Below are 14,382 nucleotides of genomic sequence, written 5' to 3' on the forward strand. Positions count from 1 at the left end.
ACTACTTACTGGCTGCTCTCCTTCCGTCCATGCGTTCGATTCTCTCAGTTCAGCGCTCACTCGGACGGAAAAAAAATATTTATATCGGCAGTGTTTGTGTTGTGCCAGTTTCCTACACTTATTTACCATTTTCTCATGAATCGGATTTCTTGGGGGAAAAAACTAAAATGCACAGCCACGACTGTAATGAAACTAAATCAAAGAGGACATTGTGGGCAAAACACCATCTGCCAGTGACGTCACTGGGTAAGAACTGTATTTTTCTGGCCAACAGTGAAATGCGATTAAAAATGTGTGTTTTTTTTACTTTTTTGGTTTTTCCCATTTTGTTTGTTTGTTTGATTTTACAAAGAAAAAAAACTATGGGTTGTGGCTCACCAAAGTCCTATATATCGCATTCAGTAAAGTGTCCCTAAAAGTGGCAGGGATATTAAATGTATTTTCCTTAAAAATATCCCTTTTCATTAAATTGCTTGTTGGATTATTTTTTTTATCTTAAAGATGGACTGATTCATCTATTTTTTGTCTTTTCTGAGAAAATAATCTTTAAACTGTGTAGACTATTTGTTTGGAGAGAGGGTCAGCAGTCAATTTTAGTCTTTTTTTTTTGCACACGGCAGGTGTCGGAGGCACTGCGCGAGTGCCGCAAGCAGCTGACATGGGCAGTGGCACTTCTGCAGGAGGTGGCAGCGGCAGGGGCGCAGATGATGTCACCATTGGGCGAACAGGAGGGTGGCCTGCCAGCTGCCAAGCTGTACGATGTGGCCCTCAAGGCTGGAGAGCAGGTGCTCACAGGTTTTCTCCATCAGTAAAGAATAGATTTTTTTATTATTCTTTTCTCTCAAATTTACATCGCCTCAGTTAAATTTTACATTTTCTTTGTGGATATCTTTAAGGTTTATCTTTTGACTCATTATTAACTAACTAACTAACTAAATAAAAAAAGGTTCATTCACGCATTCATTAATTTTCCCTACTGCTTATCCTTACAAAGGTTCCGGGGGGTGCTGGAACCTATCCCAGCCAACTACGGGTACCAGGGGACAACCTGATTTGGTGACCTGCGAATCGAAGAATCAGGAAACAAAACCTTTTTTAGCAGTAATAACTTTTTTTAATGAAAAAGTTCACTTATCAAAAGTCTCATCTCATTTTCTGAACCGCTTTATCCTCACCAGGGTCGCAGGGGGTGCTAGAGCCTATCCCAGCTGACTTCAGGCCAGAGGCGGGGGGCACCCTGAATTGGTGCCCAGCCAATCGCAGGGCACAAGGAAACAAACAACCATTCACGCTCACACTCATACCTAGGGGCAATTTAGAGTGTCCAATCAGCCTACTATGCATGTCTTTGGAATGTAGGAGGAAAGTAAAGTACCCGGAGAAAACCCATGAAGGCCTGGGGAGAACATGCAAACTCCACACAGGTGGACCGACCTGGATTTGAACCCAGGTCCACCACTGTGAGGCATGCGTGCTAAGAAATTGGCTGCCGGGCCCCCCCTTGTCAAAAGTTTACTTATAAAATTCAAGATAGAAATCACCTTAATTGTTGTGGGGAAAAAACTTAACAGATTTTTTTTCAAATAGTAACAATTAAAGAAAATTTTACAAGGGAAATAATACAGTGTGATAACAGTGTTCTTATATTGTTTTTGTGAAGATTTACGGACAAATAGGCGCCAACCCGTACGAGTGCCTGCGTCAGTCGTGCCGCATTGTCATTGCGACTATGAACATGATGGCCACCGGTATGCAGGAGGGCGAGTATGACGCCGAGAGCCTTACCAACAAGGTGACTTGAGGTGACCGTTTTTTTTTAAAGAGCCAACGCTGATTTTTTATTTTTTTCTTCTCATTAGAACCCACCTCCTGTGGTGCTTCGGGCAGCGGCTATACGCGCGGAAATGACTGACATGGAAGGTTTGGGGATGAAACTGGAGGACAGGGAGACTGTCATCAAAGAACTCAAGAAGTCGCTCAAAATTAAGGTGAGAAGTTACACCCAAAGAAATGTTTAAATCCTTGCAAATAAAAAGACTTTTTTTTTAAATGCATGTTTGGGGAAATGTGGAATCATATTTTTTTTTTTCTGTTTAAGAAAAATAGATGTACTTTTTTCATCTTTTATATTGATTTTTAAATGAAGTATAATTAATATTTTTTTAATTATATATATATATATATATATATATATATATATAGTTTTTTCTTTCTAAATGTTTTTTAAACCACGAATTATTTATTAAAAACTTATGGATTTTGATAAATAATCATTTTTTATTGAATCTAAGAAATAAGAGAAAATAATTTCTCTGGTTAGCGTGTCGGCGACAGTTGGGGGACCTGGGTTCAAATCCAGATTCGGACCTTTCTGTGTGGAGTTTGCATGTTCTCCTCGGGCCTGCGTGGGTTTTCTCCGGGTACTCCGATTTCCTCCCACATTCCAAAGACATGCATAGTAGGCTGATTGGACAGTTTTTTCCCCACATCCATCAGACATCTAAACTCGCGCTAACATACCACACATTCCCTTCTGCGGCATATGAATAGATGGTTGGTTGGTGATCTGCCTCCTGCTGGCTGACTTGAAGGAAGGTAAGTGGCAGACAGCAAGGTAAGTGTCAGACAGTGCGCGGTAATCGAGAGGTAAGCGACCTGTATCCACAACAGCGGAATGACAAATTACAAGTCCGTAACTTACACTTATTTAGGTCTTTTGCCGATTAAACGTAGCTTATGGAGAAGCACCATCAATTTCGTCACACGCAGTTTCTGCGTGTGATGACAAGTAGGCTTTTTGTGTTGTGGTAATGACGACATGGCCTATGTCCGATTATTATTATTATTATTATTATTATTACTAAATTGCCCCTAGGCATGAGTGTGAATGTGAATGGTTGTTTGTTTCCTTGTGCCCTGCGATTGGCTGGCCACCATTTCAGGGTGTCCCATGCCTCTATTATTATTATTATTTATAAAAGTAGATTTTTTGTCGATTCATCATGGCAACAAAGTAATGTTGGGGGTCTCTTTCAGGGTGAAGAATTAAGTGAGGCCAACATTCGCCTGAGCCTACTGGAGAAGAAGCTGGACAGCTCTGCCAAAGATGCTGATGAGCGTGTGGAGACAATCCAGACCCGGCTGGACGAAGCTCACCAACTCCTCAGAAAGAAAGAGAAGTAAGTTGACCTGGAATTAAAGTAAAGCCGAGCAATGTGTCTCCTTCCGCCCGCAGGGACTTTGAAGAGACAATGGACGCCTTGCAGGCGGACATTGACCAGCTGGAGGCGGAGAAGGTCCAGCTAAAGCAGCGCTCCAGTGTTGGCCCTTCTTCCCCACTTGACGCTCCAGGCTCAGTCGGGGTGCCCGGTGAGAATGCCTTGTGGATTAGTAAAAATAGTTTTCATAATTTTTGGTGATAAGTCTTTTTTGAAAGAATTTTTAATAGCCGCCCGGTGGCACGTGTTGTTAGCGCGTCGGCCTCACAGCTCCTGGGTTCAAATCCAGGTTGGTCCACCTGTGTGGAGTTTGCATGTTCTCCCCGGGCCTGCGTGGGTTTCCTCCGGGTACTCCGTTTTCTTCCCACATTTCAAAAACATGCATAGTAGGCTGATTGGACACTCTAAATCAGGGGTTGGGAACCTTTTTGATGGAGAGAGCCATAAACAATTCATATCTTTTTAAATGTTAATCTTTGAGAGCCATGCTCCGAATTTAAAAGTCAACATACATGAAAATGTGTGCCTTTTTTAGTCACTTCACCACTTTTAAAGTACAAAAAGTCTCTGAATTATTTTGACGACATTGTTCCATTGTTGCTAAGCAATGAGTATCAATGAGAATATCCATGCAGAAGAGTGTAGTGAAAAAAAATGATTATAAGGCGCCGTAGGTAGTGTCAACGCCATAATACCAACATAAAGATCCTATTCCTGCGCTTTCTCACCAGTAGTTTCCATAGTTTACCTCACAGGTTAGCGGAGAGCCATATGCACCCATCAAAAAAGCCATATGTGGCTCCCGAGCCATAGGTTCCCTACCTAAATTGTCCCCAGGTATGGGTGTGAGGGTGCATGGTTTTCCGTCTCCTTTTTCCCTGCGATCGACTGGCCACCGATTCAGGGTGTCCACCGCCTCTGGCCTGGAGTCAGCTGGGATAGGCTCCAGCAACTCCTGCGACCCTAATGAGCATAAAGCGGTTCAGAAAATGAATGAATAATCATTTTTAACCTGAATTTTATCAATTTGTTTACTGTTTAAACAGGCCACATTATACAGGTGGTGGACTCACCGCTCATGACACAGCAGCTCGAAGCTCAGCGGCTTTGCATCAAGCAAATGAAGAACCAAAACATGTGGCTGAAGGTGAGCTGGGACCTGTGTTTTAACTCATTACCTGCGTTTGAAAAACAAGATCTGCTGAAAATAATTGCTGTGTGAATGCTTGCTTGTCTCGTTGTGCCCTGTGATTGGGTACAAACCCATTCAAGGTGTCCCCCGCCAACAGCCCAAATTCTGCTGGGATAGGCTCCAGCACCCTCGCCACCTTTGCGAGGATTTGTGGGACATAAAATTAATGAATAAATGAAAGCAGAATAGTCATTAAAATTTACCTACCCCCTAAATAAATGGAACAACCTATGAATGTATTTTGAGTCGCTATAGTTTCTTTTAAAATACATTGACCTTCATGTTTTAGGCAGAATAATTGATTTAGGTAGGAGCTGTTCAAACAATGACAAAAGTCCTGTGTTGCTTGGACGATGATGATAAAAATCTGTTGGTTTTTCTCTTTGTAATTATTAAATCATCATGAAACCGTTACCACTGACTTCAGTGCAGGCAAGCGTTGGATATGGATCCTGCCTGGTGATAATATGATTGTGAGTGTGAATAATTGTTTGTCTCTCTGTGTGCCTTACGGCTGACTGGCAACCAGTCGAGGGTGTAGTCTGCCTTTCGCCCGAAGTCAGCTGAGATAGGATCCTGCAAACCTTGGATCATGCGGGACATGGATGATGACTGAATGAAACCTTTGGAGATGTCACTCTTAACATTAATCTGGTCGCCCGCCAGGCAGAAAAGATGCGTGACCAGCTGTTGGCGCTGCCTCCGCTACACCTTACCAAGCTGCCAATGCATGGGCGTGGCCAGGATGAGGGGCCCTTCTCCGGCGCTCTCTATAGGAAGACGGAGCAGCTGCTGCAGACGCTGCTGCAGATGAGCGCCAACGTCAAAGTGGTCGACATAACTGGAAAATGTCCTAGTAAGTCACGCCAATAAAATACGCAATTTAAGGGAAAAGTGTTTTAAATACTATATACAGTGGTATGTCTTCTTTCAAATACTTCAACATACGAAATAATAAGGTTATGAAGGCTTTGATGGGAAACCCTTTGCTCTAAGATATGTAATCCAAGTTACAGCGTAAATTCTGGTGTCTGGTATTTTGAAATTGTCAGGTGGGGGGCGGCCTGGCGGATGAGTGGTTAGCGCGTCGGCCTCACAGTGGGGGACCTGGGTTCAAATCCAGGTCGGTCCACCTGTATGGAGTTTGCATGTTCTACCTAGCCTGCGTGGGTTTTCTCCAGGTACTCTGGTTTCCTCCCACATTTCAACGACATGCATGGTAGGCCGATTGGACACTCTAAATTGCCCCTAGGTATGAGTGTGAGCGGAAATGGTTGTTTGCCTGCTTGTGCCCTGTGATAGGCTGGCCACCAATTCAGGGTGTCCTCTGGCCCGAAGTCAGCTGGGATGCGCTCCAGCACCACGCCTGACCCGAGTGAGGATAAAGCAGTTCAGAAAATGAGATGAGAATTGTCATAGTGGAATTGCTTTTTTATCGCCCCTTTCTGGGCAGTTTCTTCAGGAACATGGCTGATCAGCTCCGCCTAGCGGTGAGTTCCTGATTTGTGTGCCTTCATCATAAAGTTTTTACTTGAGTTTTTCTGAGTGTGAGTAACATCATTTTAAGTTGTGTGTTTGTTTACATGCGTGTACATTTTGTGATGAATCGGGTTCTAATTTTTAGCTTTTATTTGTACGCTGTTTTTGAGCGCACTGTGTCAGTGATGAGAGAGCAAGACGTGTGGAAGAGCTGGACGTAACGCTTTTGGTTTTTCTTTAGTTTGGCTCGGTGTTATTGTGGGGTCGGCACGGTGCACAGTAGCCGTATTGTGTTTTTCAAATCCCAAAATGAATGGGTAAAATTCTGACAAAGCTGACGACTTTCTACTCGGTGTTACGATATGTTTCCTGAGCTGCTGCTTGCAATTCCACCCCATTGGGAAACGTTTTTGCATTTACTCATTATTTTAATGACTTAATTACTCATTTTCTTATCTATAATTTTTTGGCATGCATTCTTAAATACATTTGGATACATATTTCATACAATACATTTATAATTTTTTAGGGGTTAGTATTAAAGATCGTGAAATGAATCATGCTAATTCAATGTAAACTATGCTTCCACTGTACGTACCGTGGAACCGCATACTACAAGCACCCCACCTTACACCTTCTCGATGTGAGCATCGTCTCAAAAGAAAACAAGTCTCACGATGTGAATAAATTCTCACCGAGCCTCCCTCCAAGTGTCTCAGCATCTTTGCCACCAATGGCATACGAGCATCTTGTATCAACAGAATCAATGAACGTTTAGTTTTGTGCTTACGTACGTATTTTGCTACTACCATGCAACTGTGATTAAAAACATTGTATATACAAGGTTAAGGTATTACATTTGCTATATTTTCAATTGAAATGTATAACTATAATTTGAATCAGATTTTTGTTATATTTTTGGGGTGATGTGTTAAACTTGATGTCTAGTTTTTCTAATTGCTGTTTTGTGCTCTGCATTTTCAGAAGAAAAAAAGAATATTGAATATGTCTCTTAGTATTACTTGATTGCAAATGTTTAACAGTTTTAATTGTATGCTGGGAAGGTTATATTTATTAACATTTTTTTAACTTAATATAATTTGGATTTTTACTAAGTAATTTCACATTTATAATTTGGATTTTTATTAAGTAATTTCCACATTTATACGCAAGTTTTTACGTAAGTGCATTGGAATTGTTTGTGCGTAAAATTGAATATAAATGACGTCCCCCAGCTTTGTCACACCACAAATGTATGTCATGTTATGCTAAGATTTACTTTAATTTTATGGTGCTTGTATGGCTGCCCGTCCTCTTGCTTGGCTGGCTCAATACTTTCATTGCGTCGACTGGGAGGGCGTGAATGACCAACCGTTCATCCCAATCAAAAATGAATTCGACATCTAGCATCTTCATTATCACTGAAACCACAGCATTTTACAACCAGTCTTCCTGGTTTGGGGACCTGCCTTATTTTTCGCACTAGCCAAAAGAATACACAATATAATGGAAAAAATATACATACAGATTATAGGTTTAAGTAATAGTAAAATAGGCAACAACAGACAAAATAAGCACCTGTAAATGTAATTTATTTACAGTTTTTTGGTTAACTACAGCTTAAAAAACACAACATAAGCTGTCAGCGGTCAGAGTGAAAAAAATAAGACATAAACCCAAACTATGAAAAAGAGTGCAACATTTAATCCGGGAAATACGGTACTTTGATGACTTTGGCGATTTAAAGGTCACTTCGTGCTAAATTTTGGACATTCCGAGGTCACTTCTTATTCATTTCAGCATATTCCTGGGTCACTTCCTATTCAGCAAACCAAAAGAAACAGGAGGTGACTTGTAAATCCCCCAAAATCAACAGGAAATCACCTGAAATGCCATGAACTCATTAACCATTGGCTACCATTTATGGTCACATTCGTTCATTATACGCCGTCACAGTTGGGCTTGAAACATTCATTCATTTTCTGAACCGCTTTGTCCTCACAAGAGTTGCGGGGGGTGCTGGAGCCTCTCTCAGCTGACCCAGCCAATCGCAGGGCACAAGGAGAGAGGCGACCATTCATGCTCACACTCATACCTAGGGGCAATTTAGAGTGTCCAACCAGCCTACCATGCATGTTTTTGGAGTGTGGGAGGAAATCAGAGTACCCAGAGAAAACCCACACAGGCCCAGGGAGAACATGCAAACTCCACACAGGTGGACTTACCTATATTTGAACCCTGGACCCCAGAACTGTGAGGCTGGCTTGAAACAACTATACTTTGAATAGCATTTTGTTTTTTTATTTCTTTCTGGCAGTGAGTCCAAGTGCTCAACTGATGGAGCAGACGGCTCGCTTGCAGTCATTGCGAGAAACGCTGCACAGGCTCAAGGTGATTACACTAAAGTTCCGCATGTGCCACTCCGTCCCTCGCCCAACATCCCATTTCTTTTCCACTTTTCAGGACGAGGTGGCCGACCACATCGTCCAGCGGCATCCCGGCGCTCGCATGCCGTCAGACTTTGCCACCTTCCCTACCGCCTCCTTCGTCAAGGTCAGGGCGTGCACTTGCTTCCTCCTTGAAAGCTGAAATGTGCTACTGATCACAAAAGATATTTAGTGGAGGAAGTAACTTTTTACAATTTTTAAAACAAGTTTCAGTTACTGAAACAAGTATTTTATACCTAGGTTATTATAGTTTTAGCCATTTGTCCAAAATTAACCCACTGGCTAATGGTGATAAACATGCCATCGTAACTCAATGTATGTAATGAAAAGAAACAGAACTAAACATTTAATGAACAGAAAATACAAATAAAAATGGGCATTATGCATTTAGACTGAGAAAAAAATTAAGAAAAAAACAAGGATTAGGATACCCCCCCTCTAAATGACCATGTGTTTTACATTTCCCTTAGAAATTGGTGTATGATTTAAAAACAAACAAAGGCTAACCATGTTCTGTATGTTAAGGCAGCGGTCCCCAACCTTTTTCTCACCACGGACCGGTAAAGCTTTTTCTATTTTCTCACAGACCGGCTAATGAGGGAGGGCGACAACCTTGAACGACACCCACGACGGCAAAAAAATAAAAACAAATCCCAAGCATAATAGCAATTATTTATTATTATTATAACAACTTTTCTCATTTCAAGTAGAAGGGATGAGATTGAAAACGTTGATATTTTTTACGCTGATGGACCGTCACTAGGTATCTCGCGGACCGGTAGTTGGGGACCCCTGTATTAAGGGAACCGTGATATTCAGGTTCTTTGAACAGACGTTCGTTGGCTGCTAGCTTTCCAAGCTCAAATGGGTTGAATGTCTACTAGTGACAAACTCATTTCAATTCACAACAGGAAGGATGAAAAGATAAATCATGTATCGTATGGCTTTTTCCCCAAAAAAGGAAATAACTGCTACCATATACTAACAGTTTACAATGCTGCCACTCTAAGACCCATTTCCATTCCATCAGTTTTCTTTTTTCAAATAAAAAAATAATGTACATTTGGTACACTCGTTTTTTTTAAATTGATAGTATTGAAGGATGATAGTAGAATCAGTGAAACATAAATCCAATTGTATTTTATTTTTTTCCTCAATTTTCGGCGTCGGCCGACGAGTTCAGGCAAACGAGGAGAAGTACGGCGACTGCGTGCTGGCGGGCCGCGTGCTAATCCCATGTCCCCGGGGCCAAGAGCGAGTCCACCGGCTGCTACTGACGCAACGCCAACTCCTCTTCGTCCACGGACTCCTGCGTGCCTAAACCGACTGGTACTCTTCTTCAGCATTCTCGCCTGGGACGCCTCCGAGATGTCAATGTGGATTTTTTAAATTTTATGTTGATGCTAACTTTGCACATCATAGTATTTTTCGACTATAAGTTGCACTAGCCAAAGAATGGAGAATGGAGAAAAAAAAAAAAAAAAAATATATATATATATATATATATATATATATATATATATATATATATATATATATATATATATATATATATATATATATATATATATATATATATATATACATACACAGAAAGGTGAAAAAATATACAAGTCGCACTGGAGTATAAATTATGCAACATTATACATTTAAGTAATAGTAAGATAAGCAAATAAGCAAAAAATACAAAGTAAGCAACTGTTTATGTAACATATGTTAATAACTACAGTCTAAAAAACACAACATAAGCTGTTGGCGGTCAGAGTGAAAAAAAATAGAAAAGACATTTAAGTCGCAGAGCCACCCAAACTATGAAAAAAAAGTGTGATTCATAGTCTGGAAAATACGGTAACCAAGTTGCAAATGTTGTCTAATAGTTTATCTGTGAGGCCACCACTTTTTACAAGCTGGAAGAGTCAGAAAGGCAAAGTGGACGTTCTAATGTCGTTGGCACTTTGTCAACAATAGGGTGTTTTATGTTTTTTAGCTCATTGGCTGACGTTAACAGTAATAGATGTCAAACCCATTCAAAACAGTTCAAACTAATTGCACGTTGAGGTCCGCAAACCTTCCAGCCATTCGTTTTTCCCATATTTCCCATGCTCGCTATGGCCCCACACCAGTATCACGCCTGACATAAGCACTTTGTTCAGGTTGAGCGAATTCGAATAATGCTCAAACATTTACGTTAATTTTTATAACAAATAATTCATAACAATAAGCAGCAACAGGTGGGCTTGGCGAAGATCATAGAGGACTGCAACACCAGGCTGGTGGGTGTGAAGATTCAGAGAGACCTCTTCCTTGCAGCCCAAGAGTGTGCAACCTTCCAAGACACCACCCTCAACAGCCTAGCTGTATACAAAGATGCAGACTCTTGGTCTGTGGAGGAAGATTTCAGATCTTTGACAATAACAAAACTGCTGCACCAATCTTACCTTGTGATGCATGGATATCCTCTCTTCTGGCACAAGAAGCCCACAATGCAAACTTTGAGGAAATAGCAGGTACACTCCTGCACATGAGGAAGAAGGTGTGGGTTAAAAGGCCAAAGACTGGCCCAGAAGATTGTAAATGGCTGTGTGACATGCAGAAAAACCAAAGCCGTAAAATGTCAACAAATTATGCGTGACCTCCCATCCGAGCGAATCACACCAGCCAGACCATTTCAATACACAACGGTGGATTTGTTTGGCTCTCACGAAGTGAAGGATGAGATGAAGAAGAAGAAAGCAAGGCTCAAGGTATGGGGTCTAGTCTTCTGCTGCAGGGCATCCTGAGCTCTACACACAGATGTTGTAAGTGACCAGTCGTCTGAGAGTTTCCTGGTAGCCTACAAGAGATTCACAGCGTTGAGGGGGATATCCAGACAAAATATGGTCAGAGCCAGGAAATAACTTTGTGGGCGCCAGACCTGCCCTCAAAGAACTGTATATCTTTCTAAGGAAGCTGGAAAAATCCAAATTTGAGGATAAAGCCTCCAAGCATGGAACAGAATGGAGCTGGAAACTTCACCCAGCTGATTCCCCTCACAGTAATGGAGCTGCCGAGGCTGCTGGACACAGTGAAATGTGGTCTGCAAAACCTGGGAGGAGACGGGTGCTCACATGGAGTGAGTTCCAAACCTTCCTCTACATGGCTGCTAACCTGGCCAATGAGACACCCATTGATGCCAGAACTCAAAGCCATGAGGACTGTGTAGACTAAATCAGCCCCAAATTTCTACTGGGAAGAACAGGGCCCTGGGGAGATGTGGGAAGCTTTGACTTTCAAGGATGCCAATACAAAAAGCAAAGAGCCATTCAAACTGAAGTTGACCGGTCCCGGAGAAAGTGGAGTCAATTGGCGGACCTAATCTATTCATCAGAAGTAAGTGGCACATAACAAACAGAAATGTAGACACAGAAGATATGGTCTGGCTGGCCGACCAAAATGTTTTGAGGGGTCAGTATAAACTTAACCCTGACCACAAGGGCATCGTCAGAGATGTACACATCAAAACCTTGCCCAGCTACCGCGCCTCTACTGTCAAATCTGATCAAGGAGTCAGCAACGAAACCCCCCACAAAAATTCCCTCTACAATTCTGCGCAGAGATGTACGACGACGCATCATTGTTTTAATACCTGTAGAAGAACATAAGTAAACATCAACAAACCTAGCCTAACCAGAAAGGAGCACAAATCTGACTTAAATTTTACCTTATCTTTTGCGTCTGTCCTTCTCACTTCTCATTCAAATGGCTTTTCTGCTGTGTCTCTTGAGGTAGTTAGCTTCCATTTAGTCCATATTCTTCCATCGGCAGAGCTGTCCACCTTCGTCGACCCCATTTCAGGAGTGCCCTTGTCCCAGTTCCGGAGTTTTTCCGGAGTGAACGCGATTCAAGCAAAATCGATATAAAACATAGGACAATTTAAGTCAAACTGTTATTATCATGTTTTTACATAAATTGAAATATTGTGTTTTTGCTAACTATTGAAAAAGTACAGCATACTGAAAATAAGTTTAGCTTTGTGTTTGGGTCCTTCTACGTGCGTTTTACAGTCAGTAATTCCACCATGTGTCACGCTGAAGTCGCACATGCATGTCGTGCAATGTGCAAATGTCGGTCCTTTTGGAGATGGCTTCAACATGGGATATTTCCTGGAATACGAACAAATAAACTTCTGCGAGTGTCTGGGTTTCATATTAGAAGTTTCATACAAATTGCCATCTATTTTGCGCTTAAATCGAGCAGGCATATTGATAAGATTTACCAGTGCTGTGTACGTCCACTTCCTTGAGAAATGATAGGATTTGTTTCAAAAACAAAAGACTGTTGGTTTAGTCAGGCTTAATGATACTTACTTCCCTTATGAAAAAACGAAAACGAAAATGTTAAAGCGATAGAGGCTACCTATGTAATAAACTCCATGGCGAATCATTAGTCAGAACTTGTAACTGGGATGATTCACAATGCACTCGTGTTACCGAATTCATCCGGCTTAAAGTGCAGTTGAATCAAATGCGGAAGCCGTAGCGATGGTGTAAATTTATTTTTTGATTGGCTGGACCCCTGTCATTCACTGAATTACGCGGCAAAATAATATAGAAAAAAAGTTAGATGCGCTGGTTTTCATGTGCGCCAAGTTTGCGACCAGTGCGCAATTGCGCAGCTTAGAGGCAACGTAGCTCCTGTTTTCTTTCACAATCAGGTTGTTAATGCCGTCCAAAGCCAATGTTTGTTGAGTACCTACGTAAATTAATGTTGCCAGGGGGTGACAACACTGTGTTGCAGCCACAAAATAATAATAAGATAAGAAAAGTATTGGTCGTATTTCATTTCCTGACTTGTGTTCTTATTTGAAAAGCGCATTAAGGCTCACTTTTTGTTTTGAATTACCAATCAAGAAATCCATAGGAGAAAAATTCAATTTTTTATTAACACACTTAAAATCGATACAGAATTAGGTTTGTTTTGCAAAAGTAGATGAAATAACGAATGGCTGAAAGTTAAATGGATCCCATCTGATAGTGCTAAACTGAAAGTCAACCGGACAGCAGCACAATAATGTGAAAAAAGAACATTGAAGCCGTTTTTTTTTTTTTAATCCAGCGTGTTATTAGTGCATCAAATGTGAAACACTAATTATTAAAGTGTGGCTTGTTTAAAAACATTTTGTCTTCCGATATTTTTGTCTACATTAAAAAATGACTAACATGACAGTTCTACATTTTTCTATTTAAAAAAAATCAAAGATATTGAAGTGGGACAGTGTGGTGCTTCTCCAGACGATGTTTGTTCATTCTCTGCAAATAAAATTGGACACAAAACGTGACTTGGACAAAAATCACACAAAAAGGGTTTGTTTCTGTAGTCAACACTGTGTGGAGTGTGCATGTTTGCTCGGGGCTTGTGTGGGTTTTTTCCTGGTTTTCGCCACATCCCAAAAACATGCATGGTAGGCTGGTTGGACACTCTAAATTGCCCCAGGGTATTAGTGTGAGTGTGAATGGTTATCCGTCTCCTTGTGCCCTGTGATTGGCTGGCCACTGATTCAGGGTGTCTCCCAGCTGCAGGCACCAGCACCTCCCATGACCCTTGTGACGATGAGCGATACGGAAAATGAATGAATGAATATTGGAAAATGGCTTTTTAAGGTAATATTATTTTTTCTTGTAGTATCCCGAGAGTAGTCGTAATATTACTTTTTCCTCATATAACAGTATTCTCAAATTACACAGATAATGCAGACTACACATGGCCGCGATAATCGGGAAAAAATGAAGTAAAATCTCCCTCTATTATTTCTACCATGCTACGTTTTTGCGTCTTTATAAAAATTCAACGACAGTCTTCACTCGATTATCGCGACTTAACTTATCGCGAATTCACTTCATGATTTTTTAATTTTTTAGAGTTCATAAAAATGTGAAAATCCACGCTGAAACTCGCAAGCGGAAGCCACTGCCGTGTCTTTTGCTTGCTACTAGGACCTCAGCACTGGAGAAAAAAAAAGATACAGTGGTACCTCGAGATACGAGCTTAATCCGTTCCGTGACTGAGC

The 14,382-nt window shown here is 41.2% G+C and overlaps 2 protein-coding genes across 11 annotated transcripts in view; one reads left to right on the forward strand and one right to left on the reverse strand.

The window, feature by feature from the left end:
* Window positions 1-9,777, forward strand: part of LOC144089629 (dynactin subunit 1-like) — a 46,708-nt gene extending 36,931 nt beyond the window's left edge. For 7 of the 8 annotated variants that reach the window (XM_077620664.1, XM_077620665.1, XM_077620666.1 and 4 more), the window contains 10 exons: window positions 621-785; window positions 1,661-1,792; window positions 1,860-1,988; window positions 3,037-3,179; window positions 3,236-3,369; window positions 4,265-4,365; window positions 5,077-5,266; window positions 8,207-8,280; window positions 8,353-8,442; window positions 9,520-9,777. In XM_077620664.1, the coding sequence (XP_077476790.1) occupies window positions 621-785; window positions 1,661-1,792; window positions 1,860-1,988; window positions 3,037-3,179; window positions 3,236-3,369; window positions 4,265-4,365; window positions 5,077-5,266; window positions 8,207-8,280; window positions 8,353-8,442; window positions 9,520-9,657 (1,296 nt within the window). In that variant the 3' untranslated portion in view covers window positions 9,658-9,777. Of the gene's footprint in view, window positions 1-620; window positions 786-1,660; window positions 1,793-1,859; window positions 1,989-3,036; window positions 3,180-3,235; window positions 3,370-4,264; window positions 4,366-5,076; window positions 5,267-8,206; window positions 8,281-8,352; window positions 8,546-9,519 lie in introns of those variants that run through there. The other variant, XM_077620667.1, reaches the window with a different exon arrangement.
* A 186-nt stretch (window positions 9,778-9,963) lies between these two features.
* LOC144089484 (uncharacterized) overlaps window positions 9,964-14,382 on the reverse strand; it is a 61,555-nt gene continuing 57,136 nt past the window's right edge. For 2 of the 3 annotated variants that reach the window (XR_013305085.1, XR_013305084.1), the window contains exons 21-23: window positions 12,037-13,624; window positions 10,775-10,851; window positions 9,964-10,691 (exon numbers count right to left, since the gene is read on the reverse strand). Coding sequence is in view for 1 of the 3 variants with exons in the window: in XM_077620375.1 (XP_077476501.1) it covers window positions 13,568-13,624 (57 nt within the window). In the remaining 2 variants the exon portion in view is untranslated. Of the gene's footprint in view, window positions 13,625-14,382 lie in introns of all 3 variants that reach the window. The other variant, XM_077620375.1, reaches the window with a different exon arrangement.

This window comes from Stigmatopora argus, chromosome 15 (genome assembly GCF_051989625.1).
Source record: "Stigmatopora argus isolate UIUO_Sarg chromosome 15, RoL_Sarg_1.0, whole genome shotgun sequence".
Lineage (NCBI taxonomy): Eukaryota > Metazoa > Chordata > Actinopteri > Syngnathiformes > Syngnathidae > Stigmatopora > Stigmatopora argus.